At 33.5% G+C, this 14,301-nt stretch overlaps 1 protein-coding gene across 1 annotated transcript; it reads left to right on the top strand.

The window, feature by feature from the left end:
* Nucleotides 1–4,106: 4,106 nt before the first annotated feature.
* Nucleotides 4,107–13,083, top strand: LOC127850927 (neuroendocrine convertase 1-like). The gene is made up of 11 exons (XM_052384330.1): nucleotides 4,107–4,216; nucleotides 4,677–4,820; nucleotides 5,077–5,168; nucleotides 6,163–6,263; nucleotides 6,531–6,715; nucleotides 7,117–7,320; nucleotides 9,425–9,546; nucleotides 9,876–9,982; nucleotides 10,502–10,616; nucleotides 10,908–11,176; nucleotides 11,345–13,083. Exons 3-11 carry the CDS (start codon nucleotides 5,077–5,079, stop codon nucleotides 11,743–11,745), a joined length of 1,596 nt encoding a protein of 531 aa, XP_052240290.1. The 5' UTR covers nucleotides 4,107–4,216; nucleotides 4,677–4,820; the 3' UTR covers nucleotides 11,746–13,083.
* The last annotated feature ends 1,218 nt before the right edge of the window (nucleotides 13,084–14,301 follow it).

Genomic DNA, 14,301 nt, shown 5'->3' with positions numbered 1-14,301 from the left:
AAAAACAATTAGTAGGTCCTTTATTTAAGGCAAGTGACCGATTGCCCAAACAGTACCATAGGTTATCTATTTGGCGAAACACCAATCTTATAATCACATTAATACACATTGCCAAGTCAACATACATAAAAGAGTAAGAGGCAGCTTGTCAGATAATGGTCTGTAAAAATTCAGTATAACCTGCAGAACTCTCAATTGATGAACATACATGTTTACTATTATAAGTACAGAGAATGTATAAGAATCTAAGTATAAGAAAGGTCTTAACAAGGTTTCTTAAAAAAAATAATAAAAAACACAATACCGCCACCAGCCTCTGAAGCTGCTGAAAATATAACAACATCGAAGATTGTACGGGGGATACACGCTACTGCATCCACGCAGCACACATCAAACTGTTGTGCAATGCAATATAAAGAAGTGAAACTCCAGCTGCTGGAGCAGTATTGAATTTTCATTAAAACAATTAGTAGGTCCTTTATTTAAGGCAAGTGACCGATTGCCCAAACAGTACCATAGGTTATCTATTTGGCGAAACCACCAATCTTATAATCACATTAATACACATTGCCAAGTCAACATTATAAAAGAGTAAGAGGCAGCTTGTCAGATAATGGTCTGTAAAAATTCAGTATAACCTGCAGAACTCTCAATTGATGAACATACATGTTTATTTATAAGTACAGATAATGTATAAGAATCTAAGTATAAGAAAGGTCTTAAACAAGGTTTCTTAAAAAAAATAATAAAAACACAATACCGCCACGAGCCTCTGAAGGCTGAAAATATAACAACATCGAAGATATGTACGGGGATACACGCTACTGCATCCACGCAGCACACATCAAACTGTTGTGCAATGCATATAAAGAAGTGAAACTCCAGCTGCTGGAGCAGTATTGAATTTTCATTAAAAACAATTAGTAGGTCCTTTATTTAAGGCAAGTGACCGATTGTCCAAACAGTACCATAGGTTATATTTGGCGAAACCACCAATCTTATAATCACATTAATACACATTGCCAAGTCAACATACATAAAAGAGTAAGAGGCAGCTTGTCAGATAATGGTCTGTAAAAATTCAGTATAACCTGCAGAACTCTCAATTGATGAACATACATGTTTACTTATAAGTACAGAGAAAGTATGAGAATCTAAGTATAAGAAAGGTCTTAAAGAAGGTTTCTTAAAAATAATAAAAACACAATACCGCCACTAGCCTCTGAAGGCTGAAAATATAACAACATCGAAGATATGTACGGGGATACACGCTACTGCATCCACCAAGGAGTGGACAGCTTGATACTGGCAGCGAGATATGTTTTATTGCAGATTTTACAAGAAGTCATGCAGATTTGTTTGTAAACAAAAGTCAGTTGGAATTAATTAAATAGAGCGAAAAAAAATCATAGGAAGTCACTTATGATTTATTTGCGCTATATTGATCACCTCGATTATATGTTTATTTGTGGTATTAATTGCTTAACCTACTTGATTATACATTTTCGTTTTAAACTGAAACATATTTGATACTCTTCTTGTCTAATTGTTGTGCATACAACAATTAGACAAGTTAATTTTTTTCTGATTAATTATTTTATTAGCTTTTGAAAACAACCGATGTGTAGTTGATTCGTTTAAAATTGTTCGAGTTACATGGTTTCAGTTAAGATGGTGTAGTTTTGGGGCAAATGAAGTTGCACTCCTTGTTTCTATTTTAGCATATATACAAAAAAATACGGGATTCCCTCCTGTGGCCATATCAGGAAGAAAGTTACTTGCGTTTATTTCGTGTTGATATCCGCTCTTTATCTCGACTTCACTCGCAGCGTGATGACCTTATTAAAGCTCCACTAAGAACATTTGCGGGCAGTAAATTCGAGATAATAAGCGAATTTTAAAACGAAATAAACGCTAATCACATGTTTACTAATATAGCTGGAAAGTGAGCGTCATTTAAAAAATAAACAAAAGCAATTTAGGGTATACAACGGCAAAAAAATAACTATATCGGTATGGACGTCGCCATCTTGACTATCACTTGATTACCCTCTCTGTATTTGTATTCAGATTATGTGATATTAACAATTGTTTAGTGTTCTGCTATAAGTTGTTTAAGTAAATTCAAATTTACTGCATGACGCATTTGATAAGGGTTATTGATTATTGTATTATAAAGATAAGATAACAACGTCTTTGTTTTTCTTCTCTAGTGATATTCTTCGACTTGTATTTTTATGTTTGATATGAATGTCTTGTGATTGGGCATATCAACGTCGCTGATTTTATAATGTTTATATATAAGTGTGCTTACCGGTATCTGTGATGCGTATAAATGATTCTCTGTGATTTATCATATTTCTTATGCCAATCACGTCTTTCTATTAAACCTCAATGATCTCACGATTCTGGATCTTATATCAAATTTATTTAGAATAGAATTGTTGGAATACATCTCAGTCCCTTCCTTCAGATTAAAAAATAGTAATGACGAAACATTTCCAGTGCATTTAATTTTCTTTAGTACAAATAATGTCGAGCATGATGGGAGAATAATCAAAACCAACATTAGGTAAGAATAACCGCGCTATGGCCTATTAGGATATAGCTTGATGCAAGACCTGACACTTAAAACCAGTTGTCTAATAAGAACAATATTATCCGATACGACTGAAAATGTGTACACTGAACACGCCATGATAAACTAGTATTATTTAGTGGAAATTTAAACCGCTATCACGTTTCAATAGGCAATGCATTTGTCTTTCGAGGTATAATAGTTGATGTGATCTAAGCTATTCTTTTAACATGTATTGACTGTCCTTGTTCATCAAGGCAAAATTACCACCACACGCATTAAAGTATGTATACTTTTAAGAAAATGTATCTCGTTATGTAACATCACAGTGCAATCGCCTCTGCAATATGCGTGAACAGTGTTGAACAATGTATACTGGGGTAGCTCAAATACAAGTAGTTAGTACAAGTACGTTCGATGTACCGTATACTCCTAAAATACGTAGTAAGGGTCCTTATTTTCTTTTTTGACCATATGCAAGAGTTAAAAAATTAGACTTATATCCAAATGTGTTGTACATGAACATTACAGTCAGAAAGTAGAGACATCTGTTTACGTGCAGAGCGAATAAATTAGATTACTATTACAGTGGTAGAATTTATAGGTACTTTACACAATTATCTTGCACTAATTTTATACAGCAATTTCGCAAGCTAGTTTCAAATAAAACATTATTTGATATTGAACTTTTGTAAAACACAATCAGCCATTTCGGTTTTTTCAGGTCATTGAGGGTATTTTATTCTTTTGCAAGAAATCGTTCGGATGCATACGGTGATGATGACTTGAACAGTGCTCAACTTCGACTGGAAAATGAGGTGTGTTAAAATTATTTAAGATTTATACCTCTTGCATTCAAAGCTTGTTTATTGAAAATTGCAAAAAAAAACACTAATATCTAATAATTATAAATATGCGGCATTAAAGACATTGTGTGAGGGTCGATGCAGAATATAAAGTATTGGTATATTTTAAACAATGTTATTATTTTTTTGAAAATTAAATACACAACGATTGCAATGGTTTTCGAGTTACCTTTTGTCATTCTGTTTAAAATAATATATCTACAATAATACCGATTAAAACGAGAATATCACACGCTTTTTACTATGCATTGTGGTACAATTTAAATCAATATCTGTCCGCAAAACCTGAAGCATACATACACTCTGAATAATATGAACCAAGCCATCCTTTTATTTGTTTCATTCCGAAGGGAATGCTTACAATGGTTTGGCATTAAGAGTGGTTTCTGTTAAAACTATAGCTTTCATGTCAAATAACGGTTTACAAAATGGTTTTATATACATGGAAGTATGCTATAATAGTAAGAAATCAATCGCTGTCGTTGTAATGTGATTCTTAATCGATAATTGTTTATTGGGGTCGTTATTCATAATATCAGTTACTGTAAAACGGCCAAGTCAAGAAGTTTTGAATCTAAGCCGTTTTTTACATCTAGCAGGAGACTGTCTGAATAGTTAATACTTAACTCTTATGCGGTTGTTCTTGGTTTCGTTTAAGGTGGAATACATTTACCAAAGCTACAACATATACAGTGAATCGGCAGAAGCGGTTGGAAATGTTGCGGGTCATTCTCCGTATAGCACGACTATTACACCGCTACTAGCTGATGATGTACGTATAAATATAATTTTTTAGTGTTGTTTTTTCTGGTATTCTGAATATCTTTTCGTGGACAAACATGAGAATAACAATACACGCTTTATGCGGGTAACTTATTATGTACAAAAACATATATACTTTTAATAAAGATATAATTAAGGTAAAAATAGTGAATAAAATGGATCAGATAACATTTAATGCAAATTAAATGAAACCTTACATATAATAAGACATATTTTATGACTTTGTTTGTGAAAAAAGAGATGTTACAACAATCTGTGTGACAGAAATCGATAAAAAATTGGCAATCGTTTTATGATGTCCACACTATCATATATCAATATTAAATTTTAGGCATAGCAAATATCAATGCATAATATGTATAATCTGCAGCATGCAGTGCGCATGTATACACATTTTCTTTTCCTTTGTCAGAAATCATGGATTTTCGCATATCTTTGCGCTTTTTTAGACTTTTAAGGTTTGCACACCCGTATATGACCCCTTGTTCGGTATCGACGAATGCTGGCAGAAAAACATCACTGGCAAAGGGGTTGTCATAGCAATCGCCGACGTAGGCGTAGATGCCGATCATCCGAAATTCCACGACAAAATTGTAAGATCATATATGTTTTGTTTAGCATATATATTTTTCAACAATGTTTTTTTTTTAACGGAAGCTTTGTTAATTGCTTTGATCGCTTTGAAGATAATTTAATATTTATACATATAATAAGTGGTTTTAGTTTCGTTTTGATACTATTTTCGTTGATTTCGTTTAATAGAAATGTGTGTCAATGGATTGAGCCATGGTTGAATATTGAAAAAACACAATAATTTATATATTTTTAATAATAAAAGGATTATTTCAGATGCATGCACTTAGCTATAATTTCGTTGGAAAAAACACTAATTACGGCCCGGAAAATTATCCTACTCGACAGGATTCGACGAACTTAACAACGTAAGTGGTAACAATTAAAAATGTATAATATGGTTTGCTTGTCCTTTCATTATTTGAGTTTTTATAACCTGTGCATATATAACCAACATATAAGAATAGTGAAATTCCAGAAAATGTATAAGGAAATTGTTTCTTAACCCACGCTAGATTTTTTTAATTTAAGGCAAGGGATCAATTAATTTTTTGCATATACAATACAGGTCAATACACTCAACACGACAAACAATATAACAAGGATTCAAGCTGGGACAACGCCATTTAACAGTCACTAGCATACAAGTGTTAATAAATATCAACCTCATTGCTTTGTTATTCAAATTAAAAAGAAATAAAAGGGGAATTTGAATTCGATTAAATTGTAATTCAATAACTCATTTTATATGCATCAGAGAAACAGCATAACGACTTTCTTTGGCATGATGAACGTAAATAAACACAAATATAAAATCGATTGTTAGTTACAAGGTTTGAGAAATTATCACAATAGTTGACGTGATGTGCATTTCTCCGCTCATATACTCCTTATATGCATAGACTCTTGACGTATCGTTATCGGACTATTAACGGCGCTACGTTTCGCCACGTGTACCTCTGCATTACGGAATATTACGATCTATAATCTCGCAATTCTTTCATCAAGGGCGACACTAGACACATGAAGCGATACTTGATCTTTTTCTTGACATTCGCGGCGATACTTGATATTTTTCTTGACAGTCGCGGCGATACTTGATCTTTTTTTGTGACAGTCGCGGCGATACTTGATCTTTTTCTTGACAGTCCCGGCGACGCACGATATATTTAACACGATATATCGCCTTTTTGGCTACCCACACAAAATGGCACAAAATAGTCCTGAGCACAAATCCGCATTCCTCTTATATAAGTTGTGATATTATTATCTCGCTCTGCACTAGGGCAGTAAACAATCTCTTTCCACACATTAACACCACATCAAGACTAATCAACTGTGACTAATCTCATATATTTACAGTCATGGCAATGCGTGTGCTGGACTTGCGGCTGGTAGCAGGAACACAAGCATCGACTGTCAACCATGTGGTTGCGGGGTTGCACCAGACGCCAGTATTGCGGGTACGCATTTTAAATATGAATATCTGAAAACAGTGTCTGAGGTGTTAAGACTTTAAACAAAAATTGTTTTTACAACTGAAAAACATTATAAGACGCGATTAAGGGTAGCCTGTGTTTGATGTTACAAAATCTGAGGTGAAGTTAAGTAAATCAATATGTATATTAACGTCTGATGTAATTTTGTGACTGTATATAGGGCACGTACAGTTTATATTCAAAGCGATCCAACATTTCACGTTAAGTCATTTCTTGTTTTTCTATACAAAGTTTTAAAAGTTGGTACGGTTCTGGAAAAGACCTTTTCAACAACAAGACCACAATCGGAGATGAACACCGAGTCCCTATGCACCGCTCTAGCACACCGTGGGGACGACATTCACATATACAGCAACTCGTGGAACTTTGAGCAACAGTTTCACAACGACAGTTGTCTACACGATGTAATAAAAAAGGTAATACATCACGTTGATACTTATTCTTTAATACAGGCAGTCCCATTTCTGTAAACAATGTGCTCCTTTAAAGATGTTCTACTGATTTGAAGCTGTTCGTAGGTTTGTCAGTGAACATATGGTCAAACAGTAGACCATGGCATGCCACGAGATATCTAGACAAAAACTTTGACCTGCGAAACTTTATGTTGATATTATGGCAATAAAGAAATTCGTTGATAATAAATTAAAATTATCTGCGGTTAAGGTAACAGAAGCTTTTATCTTTAAACCATATACAGTATAACCCCTTTATCCGCGTGATTACATCAATACACTTTAATTAACGATCGGTAAAGGTATGGTGGATAGTCTTGAGAGAAAGAGTTTTTATTGACTCACTTTTTAAAGTGTCATTACAGCGTTATTACACGGGCAGAAACGGTAAAGGAAGCATATATGTGTTCCCCGCGGACCCCCCTGGGAACGGTCTCGTAAACAATATCTACACGATAGCTGTTGGAGATATGGGAGTGGGCGGAACACTTCCGGATAATCCACAAGTCAACTCGGCCGTCATAGTGTCTATGTTTGCCTCGGGAAGAAAAATAAATGATACGCGCCTGGTATGAATTATTGTTATATGAAGTATTATAAGTAATTCCATTTACAAACAAATGTATCAACAAGATTAAAATCACGCCTTTAAATAGCCTTGTTTTGTAGTACTTATTATAATGAAAATTACGAATATTTTGCTATATTGAGCAGTATTGTTAAATTCTACATGTAGTATTATAAACAGTATTTTATGAATCACTATGTTTTCTAGTTAAATTATACAGTCATATGTCTATAGGATGTCGTTGGAGTAAATAAGAGGAGGCAATCACGTGATAGTCAAGATGGCGACGTCCATGCAGAGACAGTTATTTTTTGCCGTTTTATACCCTTTATTACTTTTGTTTGTTTATCTAGCCATATCAGTAAAAAGGTGATGAGCGTTTATTTCGTATTTAAATGCGCTTTATATCTTGACTTTACTCCCTGCAAATTTTCTTAGTGGGGTCCTGATTATGTCATTCTGCTAAGAAATTTCGCAAGGAGTAAAGTCGAGATATAGAGCGAATATTACTATGAAATAAAAGCCAGTAACTTTCTCCCTAATATGGCTGGAAAGTGAGCGGAATTAAAAACAATAATACAAGAAATAAAGGGTATACATCGACGAAAAATACCTGCTTCGGCATGGACGTCTCCATCTTGTTTGTCACGTGATTACCCTCTCTGAAATACGGTTCACATCTTTAGTTCACAAAAGCTTTATTAATGCGTTTAACTGTGAAATCGTGCATCATAACAAAAAATCATATAATATCTGAGCAGATAAGCAGATGCAAAAATATTCGCATGTACATATGCATTTAACATAAACAACAAATAATCCATGTACTAGTAACATGGTAATTAAATATCTTTGTTGATATTGACGTTAATTTCTTTATACTAAAAATTACGCGTGTAACTCAAAAAGTCGAACAACAAAACTGTCTTCCAACGTAAAACAACGTTGTAAGAAACTTACGACACTTGTGCAATAAAATGGTCAATATTCGATTTGCGCGTCACGATTCGGCATGAATGTGTAATTTTCTGTCTGCATAGGTACATTTTTTATTTGGTTGTTTTAGACGCGCGTTTGGTGTGTGCTTAATTCTGGGTTAGTGTCGGGTTTTGCTAACCTTAAAACCGATTTAAACACCAAATGCTTTGCATTGATGTTTGAAATATTAATAGATGGCGTTGTATATATAAGTAGTTGATAAGAACAAGACTGTCTCGCTATATAGTTTATGAAGTTTTATTGTTTGCTGTATTTAATACAGCTACGTATTCAAACGTATAAACAACAGGACCTTGGTGATCCTTAAGCGCATAAATAAATTCACGGTAAAACAATTGCCAATGAAATAACCTGAATGCCTTTGTTTTGATTACATGTTACCCAGTTTTAAACTAGGCCTATTAGCTACATCATTACAATGACACAAATAAAGCACTAAAACGTTTTTGAATCTAAGAATGTAAGAAAGGACATGCGTGTTTGACGCGATGATTAAGCTTTTACCCACTTAATCAGGATTCAAACATTTCACTGATATTGTTACGATATACATTCAACATTGCATCAATATTGAGTCATAAATGTGGCTTCGAGATTGGCAAAACTGTTTTTCTAGCATTTGTCCTGATGATACCAAGTTTTTGGTCCTAGTTTACGCAGTTTCTGAAACATAAATATATGACTTTATTATACGTTCTTATGCTAAATATTATCATATCTTTCTGCTACAGCTTAAGGAATAAGCGGTAAAGTAATTTTCTTCCATATCCCTTCATGTCACTAGCACCAAGCTCAATACCATTTTTCTCCGCTTTATACATGCAGGTTTTGTTTGTTTCTTTTGGTGTTTGCCCTTTTTGTTTATATAGCTTATTTTTCACTCTTTACAGGGTTGTTATATGTATATTTTATATAATTCTATTAATCAATAATTCATCTTAAATGCAAAAACACCGTCAATTACTTTATATATCGAAAATAAATACCCCTGTATACATTGTGGTTGAATGATTATTTTTCAAGTTATACACATGCCCGAATTTCTTTTAAAAACTGAATTTTATATTATTACACAGCTTATTACAAGTATTATCTCTTTTATAAAGTTGACAGAAACGCACACCGGGTGTATTCGGAACCGCTTCAGTCCCTGTCAACGGAATTTTCGTGGACAGTCTGCCGCTAACGCCATGGTGGCCGGTGTTATTGCTCTTCTGCTTCAAAACAAGTACATTCAGTCTTAGAATAATTTAATAATAATAATTTATTATGTGTTGACCTTTTACGACATTATTCATTACTGAATAAATGAATGGTATGACATTATGACAAACATTTAAATAGAGTTTTGAAGCGAGTATTAATTAAAACAAACGTCTATTATTTTTTCGATTAACAATTTCAAAAAGTAAATATTTGTTTATAACTTATTTCGGTTTTGTAGATAATCCTTAATCATGATTCATGTGTCATAATAAATAAATAATATATCAGCCGTAACCATGTGTGTTATACGATATAAACGTCGAATCATTCACATAAAGTAATTATTTACAGTCCAAACCTTACGACTCGAGAGGTGAAGCATGTGTTGGTCGAGTCTGCCTCACACATTGGTATTGAACAAGCGTCGGCCTTTAAAATGAATGGTGCGGGAAAGTACTGTAAGTGCATCTACCTTCTTGTAATGAAAACAACTCGTATCGCATCGAGCTTACACACATAAATACGATTTAAATGACCTATGATAAAAACAACGTGTCAAAACTATATATCTATTACTATCTGGAATACTTATGAAGATTGTGCGTGAACAGTGTGTAAGTTTATGTTCTTTTAAGTTACAATTGCTTTTTAAAGGCCGCGTATAATAGTGTTTTCTACAATTAAACATATCAGTTAGCAAAATATTTGATTTATTTAGTTTATTATTCCTTCAATCTTTGGCATCTTTTGAAAAATATAAGCGACCGTGCATATATTTACATCAAATGCATACTTAATGACATGTCAATAGTGAAAATCTTATTCAGATATCAACTCATCTAGCTGTTTTGGACAGCAGAAAGACGGCCAAACGGAGCGAAGTCTCTCTAATGGCAAAAATACGTACGAAAAACTAAAATTATATATTTATACATTTTGATGAAATACTCAACGCCTAAATATTACTTCTGTTTCAGACCACAAAGTACTTGGGTTCGGATACCCGAACGTCAAAAAGATGATTATGTTATCACAAAACTTTACTGCATTGCGGCCCTTACTATCTAAGCAATTTAAGCTCGATGTTGCCGGGTATGTATGGTTTTCAAATAACAAGTTCGATGAGGTTGTACAATTGTTTTCAAGTACAAAGAGTGAAATTTTTATGGAAAACTAATATTACTTATACTTACTCGTTTTGATTATATCATTAAGTCGATTATGCGGCTGAAATTGTGCATTACAAGTTATAAAATCAACACCAACGGAATATAATATAATACTAGTATTATCTCTATCTTGTATCTTCATGGATAGTTCTTTTTGTGTCAATGAGCTCCGAAAGTCGTAATTTATTCAAATATCGTTCTATAACACTTGTAGAAACACCGCAACTGGGGTTATTCTGTCTGAAAATATCAACAAAGTGGAACAAGTTGAATTCATCCTTACTTTTGACTTCGAAAGGAATGATAATGTATCAATGGAAGCAACGTCACCTGACCTTACTTCTTCGATGCTATTCGAGAATGTAATAATGCCAGCTGACAAAAACACAATGAAAACCAAACTTATTACAAATCATTTTTGGGGCGAAGATCCGACAGGGAACTGGACATTACGCGTCTTCAGTCAACACGGCACACTTTATGGTATTCGAAGTGTTTTATTCTTACGCTCAAACAAAACAGATGAAAATGTGCATTAGCTGTATTTGTATTGAAACTTAAAGATATTGATGTAATTGTATTTTGTATTTATGATCAATATAGTTTTGTCAACGTTTTGCTATAGTTTGTTAAACTGCGATCTTTTTGCAGCGACGATTAAAGTTAAGGAGGCGCATGTACTAATTTACGGAACTGGGAATAATACAGGGTCGACAACTGATGCAGTGCATTACATTGATGGAGGTAACACCAGTGGCACTGTTGATAATGTTGGTTCACAGCACGTCAACCATATATTGAATGCGACTGAAAACAAAACAGACGTTAACAGGAATATTATAATTGGTGTCGTTGTTAGTGTAATCGTTATTATTATTATTATTATTATTATTGTTATTGTTCTGAAAGTTCGTTATATACGTTATGAGAGACTCCAAAAGGGAAACACCGCTGAAAAATCAGAAGAAGAACTTAAGACAACGCAGAAGATGATACTCAGTTCTAGCATATTGGTTAGCAAGCAATTAAAAGATACTGAATCGTCTTTGTAACATTTAAGAAAGAAACAGGATAATATTTTCCACAAGAACAATGTCAAAAATGGATAAGTACGCCACTTACATAGCTTATGTATCTATAATTGACCTAAATATATATACAAATGTAAGTGCTCTCTCACATTACTGTGTATAAAAAAGTAGATCTTCAGGAATACTCGTAAACCATGTCATATACACGGTTGTACTCGAAGAAACTATAAATTATTAACTGATGTGTCCTAAATGTAAAAAGTTTACAAAATTATGTATACACGTGTATCAAATCAGATTGAAAGAACAGCACGTCCGCAGATATAATTTCAAATATTTACCGTTTTTGCCCAGGAAGAAAATTCTGTCAAAAGGTGACTGTTTGAAAGATGGACAACATTCATACAGAAAAAGCGTGTGATTGACACTTATTTGTTATATGGACAATTCTAGACCAAGTGTGAGGTTTGGAGATCCTTAAAACCGTGTTCAACCCTGAATGCTTTACATTTACCATTACAAGGCGGCGTTCTCAGTTTCGTACGTCTTGTGTATGTTTGTATTTGTTTTATGCCTCATAGCTCTGGCGTTGGTTGGTTTGAAAGATATTTTCACCACGCCACAAAAGAACAACACATGTACGCGCTAGAACGATAAAAAGGAGCCCATGAGACAAATATTTGATTTTTTCCCTTTTTGTTTTTTTTTTTTCATGCGGGAATCGTGGACGTGTTGAGAACTTTAAAACCCAAAACAACAGTAATACAAGAAAACGACACATACACCAATAAGTACGACTAAAGGGGCGCAATAGGGACAATCATAACATTTGTTGTGCTTTTGTTTATCTGGTGTGTGACTTCGTAAACATTTAGTTGATCTTTTCGTTAAGTCGGGCATTTGTTTTGTTTTTTAACAGTTCTGTAGTTTAAAGTGATCTTATATTGTAACAATACTTTACCTTTTGTACTCAAGGTTATTAAAAATTCAAAATAAAATGTAATCATGTTATTCTCGCAATGGAATCGTTAATCTGTATTAATACGCTATGGTGTAGGTAATTTAACAATTTTCAATTGACGATCCTCTTGATGTCATTGATACATCGGCCAGATGTATTGAAAAAAGTATGCAGTAAATATTAAAAACTTTACCTTATTGTGAAATTATAAACAGATGTGTTCAGTGCTTCGTTCAGATACGGACAAACGAACATGACTAAATCTATAAAGAAGCATTAACTTAACAAACAACACGACGAACATGATGTTTTATCGTTGAATTTGAATTTTGTCTGTGTTTACCCAGTGCTACAAATGGTAACACAGTTGTTATGCTCGAATAAACACTTGGAGTGATCATGTCATTTGTCTTCGTTGTAAAATTATTTCAGTCAATATATTGACAAAGAAATTATGCTTCAATTTAACACACGACTGCAACTATGATTGTTTGAATTGTTACCAAGTCTAGGGAATGCATTACCCAATAATTGATAATGACTTATGTGTCTTCTAATTAATGGGAATGTGTTCGAATCGTGGGCGAATTCCTTGCTTTTAGATAATGATTGTTATGCTAGAAGCCGAATCGCTAATAAATAGATGCATTATACATTATACTAACTAACTGCTACGGCTGAGGCCCGGCTTTGAACCATGAGCTTGTTGTTGGGAAGTGTACCGTTAACCCGTTCGGCTCAATGACGAGTTACCCTTTCTCTAAAGTGAAGTATAAGTTCACAAGTTTTCCCAATATCATCAGTGGCATAATGTTAAGTAAATCCACCATCATGCATATATATTTAGAATTCGGTGATTACGAGGAATATGTTAAAAACATTGTATATAAATACATGTATATACATACATGTATATTATGTCTTTTAGTATAATGTTTATGGCAAACTGTGTAACACACTAAAGAGAACAATTCATTTTCAATTTAAACTCTGAATATGGAAGCAATATTTTATGTATATTCATGTTCAAAACGCACATGTTAACACTATTTTTTTATCTTATTACCAACTAGCATACGATTATCAATATTATTAATTATTTCATATTTCAATCAATCGCTAAAAAGAGGAACGCGTAATATTTAACTTATTTATTTTTAAAGGAAACCAACAGCATTGTGTACACACCGGTCTTACTTACCTGTGTACTAACGCGAAAGGAATTGTCGGAAGCACTTCTTTTACGAGTGAAAAGTGAAAGCGAAAGTAGGTCACTGACAGGTAATCGTGCTTCTGATAATCGCTATCAGTCTTAATAGAGATTCAAAATCACATTTAAACATTATTAAATAACATTCCTTTAAACAACATTCCGTTTTAAACACACAATAAAATACGATTATTCTTTCATTATTAACATTTTCATTCCTACGCAGAACTACTTTGGCGGAAGCATTATTCCCCAAACCATGGAATTTGATGCGTCTTAGTATAGAGATGACAACATAGTGACGTCACCATCTATGTATAGAATTAAACCAACAGAGCCTTTTCTCAAAAATATACAACAGAAATATCAAAAATAGCATTTCTATATTTGGTTCAATCTGGGAAAC

The sequence above is a fragment of the Dreissena polymorpha genome, chromosome 11 (genome assembly GCF_020536995.1).
Source record: "Dreissena polymorpha isolate Duluth1 chromosome 11, UMN_Dpol_1.0, whole genome shotgun sequence".
Taxonomy (NCBI): Eukaryota; Metazoa; Mollusca; class Bivalvia; order Myida; family Dreissenidae; genus Dreissena; species Dreissena polymorpha.
This window is presented reverse-complemented; position numbering and strand designations above follow the sequence as displayed.

Bases quoted from the DNA above. Each gene is read 5' to 3' on its own strand.
- LOC127850927 (XM_052384330.1), top strand. From the start codon at position 5,077: ATGCATGCACTTAGCTATAATTTCGTTGGAAAAAACACTAATTACGGC. The intron at 5,169-6,162 runs GTAAGTGGTAAC...ATATATTTACAG, and splicing joins GATTCGACGAACTTAACAAC to TCATGGCAATGCGTGTGCTG. The intron at 11,177-11,344 runs GTATTCGAAGTG...ATCTTTTTGCAG, and splicing joins TCAACACGGCACACTTTATG to CGACGATTAAAGTTAAGGAG.